Genomic DNA, 15792 nt, shown 5'->3' with positions numbered 1-15792 from the left:
CCACCCCTCACCAGTGCTACACTGCTGCCCACCCCTCACCAATGCCACACCGCTGCCCACCCCTCACCAGTGCTACACTGCTGCCCACCCCTCACCAATGCCACACCGCTGCCCACCCCTCACCAGTGCTACACTGCTGCCCACCCCTCACCAATGCCACACTGCTGCCCACCCCTCACCAATGCCACACTGCTGCCCACCCCTCACCAGTGCTACACTGCTGCCCACCCCTCACCAGTGCTACACTGCTGCCCACCCCTCACCAATGCCACACTGCTGCCCACCCTCACCAGTGCTACACTGCTGCCCACCCCTCACCAATGCCACACTGCTGCCCACCCCTCACCAGTGCTACACTGCTGCCCACCCCTCACCAATGCCACACCGCTGCCCACCCCTCACCAGTGCTACACTGCTGCCCACCCCTCACCAATGCCACACCGCTGCCCACCCCTCACCAGTGCTACACTGCTGCCCACCCCTCACCAATGCCACACTGCTGCCCACCCCTCACCAATGCCACACTGCTGCCCACCCCTCACCAGTGCTACACTGCTGCCCACCCCTCACCAGTGCTACACTGCTGCCCACCCTCACCAATGCCACACTGCTGCCCACCCCTCACCAGTGCTACACTGCTGCCCACCCCTCACCAGTGCTACACTGCTGCCCACCCCTCACCAATGCCACACTGCTGCCCACCCCTCACCAGTGCTACACTGCTGCCCACCCCTCACCAATGCCACACTGCTGCCCACCCCTCACCAGTGCTACACTGCTGCCCACCCCTCACCAATGCTACACTGCTGCCCACCCCTCACCAGTGCTACACTGCTGCCCACCCCTCACCAATGCTACACTGCTGCCCACCCCTCACCAGTGCTACACTGCTGCCCACCCCTCACCAATGCTACACTGCTGCCCACCCCTCACCAGTGCTACACTGCTGCCCACCCCTCACCAATGCCACACTGCTGCCCACCCCCTCACCAGTGCTACACTGCTGCCCACCCCTCACCAATGCCACACCGCTGCCCACCCCTCACCAGTGCTACACCGCTGCCCCCTCCAATGCTACACCGCTGCCCACCCTCACCATGCCACACCGCTGCCCACCCCTCACCAATGCCACACCGCTGCCCACCCCTCACCAATGCCACACCGCTGCCCACCCCTCACCAATGCCACACGCTCCCACCCCCACAATGCCACACCGCTGCCCACCCCTTACCAATGCCACACCGCTGCCCACCCCTCACCAATGCCACACCGCTGCCCACCCCTCACCAATGCCACACTGCTGCCCACCCCTCACCAATGCCACACCGCTGCCCACCCCTCACCAATGCCACACCGCTGCCCACCCCTCACCAGTGCCACCGCTGCCCACCCCTCACCAATGCCACACCGCTGCCCACCCCTCACCAATGCCACACCGCTGCCCACCCCTCACCAATGCCACACTGCTGCCCACCCCTCACCAATGCCACACTGCTGCCCACCCCTTACCAATGCCACACCGCTGCCCACCCCTCACCAATGCCACACCGCTGCCCACCCCTCACCAATGCCACACCGCTGCCCACCCCTCACCAATGCCACACCGCTGCCCACCCCTCACCAATGCCACACGCTGCCCACCCCTCACCAATGCCACACCGCTGCCCACCCCTCACCAATGCCACACCGCTGCCCACCCCTTACCAATGCCACACTGCTGCCCACCCCTTACCAATGCCACACTGCTGCCCACCCCGTACCAATGCCACACTGCTGCCCACCCCTCACCAATGCCACACCGCTGCTATTCGGATGAAGAAACCATGCAAGAGTTTGGGAACTCCCACGTGTTTTGGGGATACAAATGCATTTAACCATTAAATAAACCCAATAGGGCTGTTCTGCCCCAATAAGGGGTAATTATATCTTAGTTGGGATCAAGTACAGGTACTGTTTTATTATTACAGAGAAAAGGGAATCATTTAACCATTAAATAAACCCAATAGGGCTGTTCTGCCCCAATAAGGGGTAATTATATCTTAGTTGGGATCAAGTACAGGTACTGTTTTATTATTACAGAGAAAAGGGAATCATTTAACCATTAAATAAACCCAATAGGGCTGTTCTGCCCCCAATAAGGGGTAATTATATCTTAGTTGGGATCAAGTACAGGTACTGTTTTATTATTACAGAGAAAAGGGAATCATTTAACCATTAAATAAACCCAATAGGGCTGTTCTGCCCCCAATAAGGGGTAATTATATCTTAGTTGGGATCAAGTACAGGTACTGTTTTATTATTACAGAGAAAAGGGAATCATTTAACCATTAAATAAACCCAATAGGGCTGTTCTGCCCCCAATAAGGGGTAATTATATCTTAGTTGGGATCAAGTACAGGTACTGTTTTATTATTACAGAGAAAAGGGAATCATTTAACCATGAAATAAACCCAATAGGGCTGTTCTGCCCCCAATAAGGGGTAATTATATCTTAGTTGGGATCAAGTACAGGTACTGTTTTATTATTACAGAGAAAAGGGAATCATTTAACCATGAAATAAACCCAATAGGGCTGTTCTGCCCCCAATAAGGGGTAATTATATCTTAGTTGGGATCAAGTACAGGTACTGTTTTATTATTACAGAAAAAATAGAATTGTTTGCTTAAAATAGACTCAATGGGGGATGGCCTTTCCATAATTCGGAGCTTTCTAGATAATGGGTTTCTGGATAATGGATCCCGTGCATGTAATTCTGCACTGTTTGGGTAACACCATCTGTAGAGCTACTTTGCACTTGGCTGGTCAGACAGCTCCCTCTACTGAATTACTCCGATATTTCAGTATAGGCTGATATTGGAGTTTTACAGTTTCAAGTTTTTGCATTTATGTTATTGGCAGTGCCCCCTGGCACCATGGCACTTATGGTGATTTATTTATTCAAGCCTTGGAAAAAGAGGAAATGTTTTATAGCTGATCTTTTCCACAACTGGAAAGTGCCATGTAGTAAATTAGACTGTAAGCTCCTTTGGGCAGGGCCCTCTTTGCTTCTTGTAATGGTTATTGGTTGTTTTCTGTTTTCTTGTATGTATACACCCATTTTTGGTCTTTTACAAATATAAAAATAATATTAACAGCTCGTGCCACTTACCCTCAGTACCAGTAACAACTCGTGCCACAGTATTCGCTGAGAATCCCACAGTGGGCACCAAACTCTTTAGATAGGACACAGGAGACTGATCACAATAGTCAGTTACATGCCACCCGCTTTCACCCCAACTTGCCCACGTAGGCACAGAGAGAAAATACACATTCCTTGTATATAGATAGTGCCCTGGCTAAGACTGAACCTGGGACCCCAGCGCTAATCTTTGTCATATACATTAAAGTTTCTCTAAAGCTTGCCATATATTGAAAAATCAAGGTCACCAAACAAGCGGATCTTTGCCCTATATGCCAAGTGTCACCCAGGTGACATTTGGACTGATCCCATCATATGGCCCTAGGTCCAAACAGTTGGATCAAAGTGACGAGGATACAGGATGCAGTCACTGGCTGCGGGCCGGATAAGGGAGCACATGTCCCACCAATGGCCAAAGGGCAGAAGGGCCTCAATCTGCGCAGCCCTTTTTAAGTCCCCACCCCATATGGGGTCCCAAGCCTTCCTGCATTATCAGTGCCCCCCCTTTGTACAAGTTTATTGACAGAGAAATAAAAGGAAACATAATGTCTTAAGGGGGGAACAATGAGATTACACCAACCAGAGAGGGTGATTGGTAGAGATGTAGCGAACTGTTCGCCGGCGAACTAATTCGCGCGAACATCGGGTGTTCGCAAGTCCGCAAATTCGCAAACTTTTCGTGATGTTCGCAATTTGGGTTCGCCGGCACCGAAAAAATCGCAAAACTTACGATAACGGTACAAATGCTCCGAAAAAGTCGCAAAACTTACGATAACGGTACGAATGCTCCGAAAAAGTCGCAAAACTTACGATAACGTTACGAAAGCTCCGTAAAAGTCGCAAAACTTACGATAACGTTACAAAGGCTCCGAAAAAGTCGCAAAACTTACGATAACGGTACGAATGCTCCGAAAAAGTCGCAAAACTTACGATAACGGTACGAATGCTCCGAAAAAGTCGCAAAACTTACGATAACGTTACGAAAGATCCGAAAAAGTCGCAAAACTTACGATAACGGTACGAATGCTCCGAAAAAGTCGCAAAACTTACGATAACGTTACGAAAGCTCCGAAAAAGTCGCAAAACTTACGATAACGTTACAAAGGCTCCGAAAAAGTCGCAAAACTTACGATAACGGTACGAATGCTCCGAAAAAGTCGCAAAACTTACGATAACGGTACGAATGCTCCGAAAAAGTCGCAAAACTTACGATAACGTTACGAAAGATCCGAAAAAGTCGCAAAACTTACGATAACGTTACGAAAGATCCGAAAAAGTCGCAAAACTTACGATAACGGTACGAAAGCTCTGAAAAAGTCGCAAAACTTACGATAACGGTACGAAAGCTCTGAAAAAGTCGCAAAACTTACGATAACTTTACGAAAGCGCCGGAAAATACGAAAAAGTCGCAAAATTACCGATCATTTCGAAAAACGGCGTGTGTCAATTTTTCAGAGGTTTTTGCCCTTGATCCCCCTCCTGCATGTCACTGCCCAGGTCGTGGCACCCTTTAAACAACTTTAAAATCACTTTTCTGGGCAGAAATGGGTTTTCTAGGTTTTAAAGTTCGCCTTCCCATTGAAGTCTATGGGGTTCGCAAAGTTCGCGAATATTCGCAATTTTCGGCGGAAGTTCGCGAACAGGTTCGCGAACTTTTTTTTTGAGGTTCGCTACATCCCTAATGATTGGCTGCCCCCCTATCCATTGGTATTAACGAGCAAATTTGTCCCTTTTTGTTTTGCCAAAAAATTTACAAAACTGCTAAAAAAAAAGTCGATAAATTTGCAAAATGCAACTTTTTTGACAAGTGTGACTTTTTGTTTACATGACCGCATGTTTTTTGCTGCGACTGCTATTTTTTTGACACAACTGTGATTTGTTTTTATGCTACGGCATCTTTTTTGCAGAGACCGCAACTTTTTTTACACAACGGCAACTTTTTTTACGCAACTTTTGTCCTCACTCACTGAATTTCTGTCATGATGAATTTTGGCAGCAGTTTCGTGAAAAAAATTTGCCAATGGCGAAATGCGGAATTTTGTAGCAAATCCATGAAACCATGTGCCAATCACTATCCAGGGCCAGTCGCTGGGTGCGGGGAATGTGTTTGTGCACAAACCTGTAAGCAGAGCAAAGGGCAAAAAGCTGAGAAGCCTCAGGGGGGGGGCCGGTGCCGGCCAATCACAGGCCTAATCCCTCACATACACTACACATACCTGTTAAAGGGCAACTAGCCACAAATATATTATATGTCAGTTCCCAAAAGAGAAAGTTAAAGTTCAAGCTGCCTTTCTATAAGCCAAGCTGTATGACCCAGCCTTGTTATGTAATGCCCCTTACTTACTGCCCAGCCCCACTGGGGGGCAGTCTTTCCTGGGCAGCATACAGACAGGAGCAGGGCAGGTAGTTGGGTGCTACAGAGGGGTCTGGGGTGGGTGCAGCATCCCTAAGAGAATATTAGGGTCCAATTAACAATGTACCATGTGACTGCATGTCCCTAACTGGGGGTACAGGGGGCAATACACAATGTACCATGTGACTGCATGCCCCTAACTGGGGGCACAGGGGGCAATACACAATGTACCATGTGACTGCATGCCCCTAACTGGGGGCACAGGGGGCAATACACAATGTACCATGTGACTGCATGCCCCTAACTGGGGGCACAGGGGGCAATACACAATGTACCATGTGACTGCATGCCCCTAACTGGGGGCACAGGGGGCAATACACAATGTACCATGTGACTGCATGCCCCTAACTGGGGGCACAGGGGGCAATACACAATGTACCATGTGACTGCATGCCCCTAACTGGGGGCACAGGGGGCAATACACAATGTACCATGTGACTGCATGTCCCTAACTGGGGGCACAGGGGGCAATACACAATGTACCATGTGACTGCATGTCCCTAACTGGGGGCAGAGGGGGCAATACACAATGTACCATGTGACTGCATGCCCCTAACTGGGGGCACAGGGGGCAATACACAATGTACCATGTGACTGCATGCCCCTAACTGGGGGCACAGGGGGCAATACACAATGTACCATGTGACTGCATGTCCCTAACTGGGGGCACAGGGGGCAATACACAATGTACCATGTGACTGCATGCCCCTAACTGGGGGCACAGGGGGCAATACCTGGTTTCATATAAGCAGAAAACAGTGAATGGAACCTTGGCTGCTATAAAGTGGGCGGAACCTGGGCGGTACACAAAGTTCTGTGGGCAGATCTATTGGAGAGGGGGGAGGGGCCTGAGAATGGGAGGAGAGAATAAAGTCCAGGGCATGTTATGCCTCTTGAGTAGAAAGTAGGCGGAGTAGTGGGCGGTGCCCCAGAGTCAGTAGCAATATCAGCCAGTAGGAGTTAGGTGGGCGGTGCCGCAGGGATATAAGGAGGCAGGAGTGGGCGGTGCCAGAGTAAGGGGCGGGGAGATAGAGGAAGCAGGCTCCGTGTGGCAGGGCTGGGGGCAGTGCAGGACATGGATCCGGCTCAGGCGCTGTGGGGCTCGGCGCTGTGGGGCTCGGCGCTGTGGGGCTCGGCGCTGCTAGTGTTGGGGATCGTCCTGCAGTGTGAGGCGCTGCGGGCAGTGAGCGGGAAGGGGCTGCGGGACGGGCTGCCCAAGGAGCTGCTCCGGGAAGTGATCTGTACCTTCCAGCTGTGCTGCTGTGTCCGGGAACAGGCGCTGCTGGGATGGGAGGGCGCCCTGACCCCCCGCCTGGGCCTGACACTCACCTTCCTACTCAGCCTGCTGCATGGACTCACTGCCCGGGCCGTGTGCAACCCTAGCGGCAGCCTGGAGCGCTACCTGCGGGGGGAGGAGGCGGCCCCCCAGTCCTGCCTGCGGCTCTGCGCTCAGTTCCTGGGAGCCTGGCTGTCCCGCCTGGCCATGCCGTGCTACTGGCTGCTGGGCCTCTCCCCCCTGCATGGGCCCCAGGCCTCTCACTGTCCCCGGAGCCCCCTGCAAGTGGCCCTCCTGCCCGGGGCCGGGGTGGAACTGCTGTGCTCCCTGGGCATGTTCTGCCTCCTCCGCCACCTGCCCCGGCTCCCCCCTCCCTTCCGAGTCCAAACCGCTGCCCTGGCCATCACCGGCCTCGTCTGGCTAGGTAAGCTCTGCTCCCTACCCCTGTACCCTGGCACCCACACACTGGCACCCACACACCGGCACCCACGCACCGGCACCCACACACCGGCACCCACGCACCGGCACCCACACACTGGCGCCGGGACCCACGCACCGGCACCTACACACTGGCACCTACACACTGGCACCTACGCACTGGCACCCACACACTGGTACTGGCACCCACACACTGGCACCCGCACACACTGACACACACACTGGCACCCACACACACTGGCACCCACACACTGGCACCCACACACTGGCACCCACGCACCGGCACCCACGCACCGGCACCCACACACTGGCGCCGGGACCCACGCACCGGCACCTACACACTGGCACCTACACACTGGCACCTACGCACTGGCACCCACACACTGGTACTGGCACCCACACACTGGCACCCGCACACACTGACACACACACTGGCACCCACACACTGGCACCCACACACTGGCACCCACACACTGGCACCTACGCACTGGCACCTACGCACTGGCACCTACACACTGGCACCTACGCACTGGCACCCACACACTGGTACTGGCACCCACACACTGGCACCCGCACACACACACACTGACACACACACTGGCACCCGCACACACACACACTGACACACACACTGGCACCCGCACACACACACACTGGCACACACACTGGCACCCGCACACACACACACTGACACACACACTGGCACCCGCACACACACACACTGGCACCCGCACACACACACACTGGCACCCACACTGGCAGGGCCCCTATCACTGTATATACACGCTCCTTATCTAGAGATGGGGGGGGGCATCATAAACAAATATAGATAAATGGAGGGCACTTACTTCACAGTCAAAACAACAATATAGGTGTTTGGTGCACAAAACTCAAAACTGCATCACAAACAAACCCAGCAAAGAGATCAAGGTCCCCAGCGCCGGGGCCGTATGTTTGTAGCCACGGGCTGTAGTCAAGCAATATGGCCGCTCCCGCCATGCATATGAGTGGGTCATTTCTGTATAATAAATGCAATGAAAGAATGTGTTTGTGTTGACATGAAATGAATTCCCCCGCTGTGTGTGTGTAGGTGGGAGCCTCACGGGAGCGGTGTTCAACCCGGCCTTGGCCTACGCTCTCCTGTTTCACTGTGAGGGGAACACCTTCCCCGAATACGCACTGGTGTACTGGGCCGGGCCTGTTACAGGTACTGTCTCTGTTATTTATATCTATTTCTGTCCCTGTTGTTTCCCATCTTGTTCATGTAATGAGAATATTCAACTCCCTGCTCGCGGGCGACTAATCTCCCCGAGTTGCCTTCCCCCTGCCATCCCACCGGCGAACATGTAAGTCGCCGGCGGGATGGCAGACGCGGCGGGGCGATTTTGGGAAATCGCCGAAAAAGCCTCGCGAGTCTTTTTCGGCGATTTGCGCGAAATCGCGCCGCCGCGTCTGCCATCCCGCCGGCGACTTACATGTTCGCCGGTGGGATGGCAGGGGGAAGGCAACTCGGGGAGATTAGTCGCCCGCGAGCAGGGAGTTTTGCCGCGGGCGACTAATCTCCCCGTGTACCAGAGCCCTAAAGGTGTAACTGGCTGTCCTATATCAGCCACTGCTGATTCCCCTGTACTAAGCACAATTCAGCAGGAACAGCCCCCTAAGTTTGCTCATAGCCTGTACAGAGAGATACCATAAAACTATGGCAGCATAGGGATTCCCCTGTACTAAGCACAATTCAGCAGGAACAGCCCCCTAAGTTTGCTCATAGCCTGTACAGAGAGATACCATAAAACTATGGCACATAGGGATTCCCCTGTACTAAGCACAATTCAGCAGGAACAGCCCCCTTGGGAGTAGTTCTTGGGTGAGTAAGTAACAGTGTATATATTACAAGTTGGGGTGACGGCTCTCTGTGCTTGTGTTGCAGGGATGCTCCTCTCCGTCCTGCTCTGTGACACGTCGGTTCCTATACTTGGAAGAAAGACCCAAAAAGAAAATATTCCAGCCGGGTCACCCAAAAAGACCAACTGAGAATCCAAAAACGGACCCCGGCGGCTCCTGTTGCCAGAGATGGAGCGACGCCCGGGAGGTTCTGGTTCTGGGATAGTTACTGACACAATGTGAAGGCATTTATATAGGCAGGACTGGACCTTGCACCAGTTCCTAACGACTCTTTTATATTGGGGCAAAATGAATGTAGCAGCAGTTTTTTTATTGGGGCTGTTTTTTTAAGAAAACCCTGTAGCAAAGCCTCTGCTGGCTGAGGATGCTGGGACTTGCAGTTCCTGACAATCAAGGCAAACTCTCTATTACAATGTTGGAGAAGGGCATTTACCCTGTTATTGCCCCTGGGGAGGGGTAAGTGGGAGTGAGGTACACGTGCCTGTATATAGTGTGCAGGCTTAATCCCTGGGTATGAGCCAGCTCAGCTCCTCTCATCCTCCCCCTGCACTAAGCTCTATTTAGTATCTGCCCCCCCCAGTGCCCAATACAGATGCCCCTTATACCCCCGGTACAACACTCGGCACAATGGAGCATCGCTGGAAGGCAGAAACTGCACGCGCTGTTAATACCAATAGAAGAAACAAACTGGTATTCTGAGTCTTCTACTGATGGGCGGGGCAAGGGGAGGGGCATAGAAACTTGATAGGTCTTCTCTTGTGTGTGGGCGGGGCATAAATACACTAGTGTATTTTTTTAATGTTTTTTTTTTAAAGAGCTTGTAATTTTTTTAATTATCCACCCACTGCCTCCTAGAGACCCCAAACTGTGAAGCATTTCGTGTTCAATTCACTCGACTCTATGCTGCTAATCGGATCGGTGCTATAGCGGGGTTGCCACGGCGCTGGGAAGGTTAAAGGGGAAGCTAACTTTTGGTATGTTATAGCGTTTCCTACAACTTTGCAATTGGTCTTCATTATTTATTTTTTATAGTTTTTTTTAAATTAATTCATTTCTATATTTATCAACGGTAGGGGGGTCACTGACCCCGGCAGCCAAAGACTATTGCTCTGTGATCTCACAATGTTATTATTATTGATACTTTTTTATTACTTATCTTGCTATTCAGCCCCTCTGCTATTCATATTCCAGTGTCTTATTTAAACCACTTGCCTGGTCGCTAAGGTAAACATGATCCTAGCAACCAGATAGCTGCTGAAATTCCAAACTGAAGCTAAATAGCTGAAAAAAATGCCAAAAAAAAAAAAAAAAGGAAGACCAATTGCAAACTGTCTCAGAATATCAGTGTCTACATCATAATAAAAGTTAATTTAATGGCGATAAACCCCTTTAAAGCAGAAGGAAAGTTAAATTCATAGGGGGGGGGGGCAAATATTACCTGATACCCCAGGCCCCTGCCCCCCAGTGATAATAACTTTCCTTCTCCTATAAGGGCAATGGCACACCGTGTGATTTACAGGGTTTTGCTGCCTTAGCCAATCCCAGTTAATGCTCAGTTGGCCCCGCCCTGGTTGGACCCCTGTATAAACAACAGCCACCCTGGGCCCTATGTTGGGGCAAGGGGTGGGGGGGGATATCACAATCGATAATGAATGTATTTTAATGAACTTTTTAATGTCTTACAATTCTGTGCAGCAGAACAGTACTTGAATTTTATAATGTTTAATACATATTGTACCTCTCTAGTAGCTCAAGGGGGTGGGGCCAGTACCTCTCAGACTCATGAAGTTGACCATTCACCATTTCCTGCAGCTGTTTACTAATTCCAACAGTTTGGCCCCCTGCGCACACCAGTAAGGATTGTTAATATGATTTCTGTGAGACCCGAGGGACAAGTAGAGCAACAAAAGGTAATTTTACTAAAGTGGGAGGTGCTTCTTGCTTAGTTCCATCGCTTCTGTCAGCCTAAGAGAGCAGACAAGTGCCAAAAGATGCTTCCTGCTTTAGTAAAATAAGCTTCTGCCCCCAGGCCAAACAGCAGGGGGCGCTCATGTTACACATTTAGGATATTAACAGTGTAAAACTGCTAAAATGAAATCTAAAAAAAAATGTAAATGGCAAAAGTGCTCAAAAGAGCACTCGGAGAAATATGAAATTAATTAATGTGATAGGATATATGTCCTGTCATTCCTTTTCACAGTATGGCTGAATTCAAGTCATAAAAACCCATTACAATAAAAAAACAACTTACAACACAACATAACAGTTTGGACAGCTGCTGTCTGGTTGCTATGCCTACAGACCCTAACAACCAGGCTCTTCTTACAGAGTCAGAAGGAGGAATTGATAGAGTGAGCAATCCAGTCATTCAGCTTTCTTGTTACGAGGGTCAGTGACCCTGGCAACATGAGTAGCTAAGACCCCCACCTGTGGTTTTTCTGCCCTGAGCCTAAAAGTGAATGTAAATGTGACCTGTCCCTTTAAGGCAGAAGACTAGCTCCTATAGGAGAGTAAAGCCCCTATACGGGTACCTTAACCCTGCAAAATTGTAATGTTTCCCATGTCGGGTTATGTGAGCTGGCAACGAAATTCATAATTTTCTATCAAAATGTAGCTTTATGTTGCCTTTAACATTTCTGGTATAAATGAAGTTATTGCGAGACAATATGAAGAGTTTTTATTGGTTTATAGGAAAGTTAAATAATTATAGCAAATTACAATTGGTAATTTCTTTCCGTTACATTTCCTGGCACCAATAAACCTGATTTTATAGGGATAATATCAGGGTGTGTGTTTCTTTGTATCGTTCATGTACTTTATGTTCCCATGTAACTGGAGGAGTCCCAAGCCGGACTTGGATTTCTTACTATTGAGTGCTATTCTGATACCTACTGGGAGCTGCTATCTTGCTCCCTTCCCATTGTTCTGCTGATCGCCTGCTGGGGGGGAGGGGGAGGGGGGGGGAGATTATCTCACTCAGTATCAATGTTAGTAGTATAAATAACATGATAAGCAATAGGTCTGATTCTACAAGGCAGCAACTTAAAAACAAAGTAATACTCGGACATTTATGTCTCTGAATAAGAAATTTCTATATTGCCTACAAAAACAGTAACACCGAAAGACGAAAGTAATTAAAAAAATAATGTACTATTGTTCTGCCCTGTTATAAGTTGTTTGTTTGTTTACTGAAACTGAAATAGGGCTCAATGGCACAGGTTACATAACAGATAAGGGATAAGCTCTGTAAACATCATTGTATTCTACACAGCTTATCTACTATGTAACTGCCTTTTTTTCCTTTTTTCCCCCCCCCGCTTGAATGGTTGCTCCCATGGCTCTATAGCAGCTTATGTTTCTAAACTATAGTCCCTGAAGCAACTTGTACCAGTGCAGGGCAACACTTCATTATATTTAAATTGCTTTAAAATACCTTTTTTTGTGTTACTGTTCCTTTAACATTTGGAAATGCTCTGATGGTGCAGTCCCCAGTATGCCCACTAGATGGCAGTTCCACATTGCTAAGTCGTAATTTTTTAATGAATTTGTTATGTCTCGCCTAAAATATTGACATTTTTTTAGCAGTAACATTGCAGCAGAAATAAGCAGCCCCTGTGCCTTTCCAGGTCTTGGTAACTATGCTAACTAGTACTCCATAAACACCAGCTTCTTTAGCTTGGGAACCCTTGGGGCAATTAAAACCTTATGAGTATTTACCACACTTTACCCCAATTAGGACTCACCCCAAGTGATCTGAATTGATCTTTAGGGGCCTGATTACTAATATTTGAATGGAGAGGCTGGGTACAGCAGTTTGGGGGGTACCCCTTCAACACATACCTGCCTATTTGTGTTGCGGCAGCCAGTCTGTTTCTTATTGGAGATGATGGGCTGCTGATCCCCCTAGACTGATAACCAGACAATGGGGCATATTTATTGTAGTATGTAAGCCAACATTACAGTGATCGTTGTCCATAGCAACCAGTCAATTTGAACACTCACCTACAAGTTAGATAACAAAAGCAAAGATCTGATTGGTTGCTGTGTTGGCTTACCTGCTATAATAAGCTTACCCCTATATCTGCCCAGGAGATTGGGTGTGCAGTTTCTTATTCCTGTTTGGGGCTGAAAAGTGCAGTTGCCAGTAGCAACCAATCTGGTTTGATCTCATTTCCCAACTATTAGTAGACTGGCCAAGTTTAATTTCTGCTTGATGGCTATTGGCAATTGCTCCGATGTTTGTAAATGAGCCCAATTGTCTGTATATCACAAAAAGCAATCACTCCGGGCCAGGATATAAGGGTAAAACAAGTTTAAATGTAATTTTAAAGTGTAACCACAAGAGGGCAGCGACGCTTAGGGATGGCTTTAGTTAGAATTCCCCTGGAAGTGTCTGGGGGGGCTGCAGCTTATATGAGGGGTATCTGACTCCCTTGCACAGGTGCTGATTATTGGGGAGATTTTTTTTGGATAAAGCAGCAGTAATTCTTTTTGTACTGATATCAATAACTTGCAGATTATGCCCCTTACTAACACTAAGATTTTAACAGGTGGAGCTGTTTTATTGTATCCTATTATTAAAAAAGTGGGGATTATTCTGTCATATGGCGATACTTTACCTTAAAAAATGGTCTTATTTATGCTTTAAAGAAGTCACTGAGGGGTTCTGTGCCCATATAGAGGCACAAGGCTGCAGGCTGAGTTATACAGGGAACTCTGAGTATCACTCATGTATTATAAGGGATAATGTACCCCCTACTGTAAATGATAAGGATATTAGCAGTCACTGAGGGGTTCTGTGCCCATATAAAGGCACAAGGCTGCAGGCTGAGTTATACAGGGAACTCTGAGTATCACTCATGTATTATAAGGGATAATGTACCCCCTACTGTAAATGATAAGGATATTAGCAGTCACTGAGGGGTTCTGTGCCCATATAAAGGCACAAGGCTGCAGGCTGAGTTATACAGGGAACTCTGAGTATCACTCATGTATTATAAGGGATAATGTACCCCCTACTGTAAATGATAAGGATATTAGCAGTCACTGAGGGGTTCTGTGCCCCCCATATAAAGGCACAAGGCTGCAGGCTGAGTTATACAGGGAACTCTGAGTATCACTCATGTATTATAAGGGATAATGTACCCCCTACTGTAAATGATAAGGATATTAGCAGTCACTGAGGGGTTCTGTGCCCATATAAAGGCACAAGGATTATAGAGGGGTATGATAGGATTGACTTAGATTACTTTTATTTCAAACATCATTGCCTAATATAGGAATATTATTTTAGCTTTCCCTTTAATCGTTCCCAGTTGAGCTCAGGCTGAAGGGATTATCTGGGAATGATCCTGATGTGTAGTTCCCTGGGGGTTGGCAGGGCCGCTAGCTGCTAGTTATCAGTCACAGCGAGACGGCAGGGACACATTTACACTTCTGGTTATTACAGTCGCTGGTTTAGTTAACTGTTGCTGTGCCAGGCTGCTCCTGCAAGGAACATGTCCCCCCACCCCCGCTGTGGGCACTTGTAGTTCCGACTGACAGGGGATGCTGGGAGTTGTAGTTCAATAACAGCCACAGAGTATGCTGTGGTATTAAAGGCTTCTAGCAAATTCTACATTTTTTACTTTATAAAATAATTCTGCAGTGGAAAGTATTTAATAAGTGGATGAGGGAATATAAACACAATTCTATTTCTATGGCTCGTTATAGGCAGATACGTGTGGGGGACGTGCAGCCCCGGGGGGAGTCTTATTGTACAATAAATGCATTTCTGGGATATAGATTTACACCTGGTATTTATAGAGACTAAAGGCTAGACTGTGGCAACCAATCAGGAGGTAGCTTTCTTTATTAAAACTGCTTTAGACAGGCCAAACCAAAGTGTTGATTGGCAGTGGGGTAGAACGTTTGCTACCGGTGCTTAATGGAAGATCTGTGTCTCTGAAGATGCCCCCAGTAGCCCCCCAACTTCTCTGCTGAATCCCAGCAAATGCTCCGGTACCGTTATGTACTGACCCCCAATATACAGAATATAAAGTAACAAAAAACATTTACTGTGAGGCTTTCATTTTATTATTATGATAATGTTGTTTTCCATTTTGATCTAAAATAAAAAAAAACTGCTGCCTGGTTGCTATGGCAGTAAGCCCCTAGTAACCAGAACCCACAGAATACACATTTATTTTATTTCATAACAATAATCATTAAAAAATAAATACACAAAACCAATTGCAAATGGACTGTCTATGCCATAGTTAATTGTAAGTTGAGCAGCCCTCTCTCAAGAAGAGACATCTGTGTTGCACTCACGTGTCAGAGGAATCCCTCTCTTTCACCATATTGAGAGCCAAAAGTATGGAGTGAAGCCAGGGACAATTAGAAGCAGATTGCTATGATTGATGATATGATCTCAGGATGGCTGGATACACACACACACACACACACACACACACACACACACACACACACACACACACACGTGTCCAGGGACGCGCGCGAGTGACCAAGTACAATCATCAGCACCACGCAGCAGTAGGCTTGGATAGGCATTAAAGGGGCGCTTTAACTTTAACTTTTAGTAT

At 48.4% G+C, this 15792-nt stretch overlaps 1 protein-coding gene across 1 annotated transcript; it reads left to right on the top strand.

Annotated features, from left to right (window-relative positions):
• Positions 1-6593: 6593 nt before the first annotated feature.
• aqp11 (aquaporin 11) lies at positions 6594-10213 on the top strand. The gene is made up of 3 exons (XM_004912199.4): positions 6594-7292; positions 8397-8513; positions 9234-10213. Exons 1-3 carry the CDS (start codon positions 6668-6670, stop codon positions 9335-9337), a joined length of 846 nt encoding a protein of 281 aa, XP_004912256.2. The 5' UTR covers positions 6594-6667; the 3' UTR covers positions 9338-10213.
• Positions 10214-15792: the final 5579 nt, after the last annotated feature.

Source organism: Xenopus tropicalis, chromosome 2 (assembly GCF_000004195.4).
Source record: "Xenopus tropicalis strain Nigerian chromosome 2, UCB_Xtro_10.0, whole genome shotgun sequence".
Taxonomy (NCBI): Eukaryota; Metazoa; Chordata; class Amphibia; order Anura; family Pipidae; genus Xenopus; species Xenopus tropicalis.
The sequence above is the reverse complement of the archived record's forward strand: the minus strand, read 5'-3'. Positions and strand labels throughout refer to the sequence as shown.

Bases quoted from the DNA above. Each gene is read 5' to 3' on its own strand.
- aqp11 (XM_004912199.4), top strand. From the start codon at position 6,668: ATGGATCCGGCTCAGGCGCTGTGGGGCTCGGCGCTGTGGGGCTCGGCG. The intron at 7,293-8,396 runs GTAAGCTCTGCT...GTGTGTGTGTAG, and splicing joins CACCGGCCTCGTCTGGCTAG to GTGGGAGCCTCACGGGAGCG. The intron at 8,514-9,233 runs GTACTGTCTCTG...CTTGTGTTGCAG, and splicing joins CTGGGCCGGGCCTGTTACAG to GGATGCTCCTCTCCGTCCTG.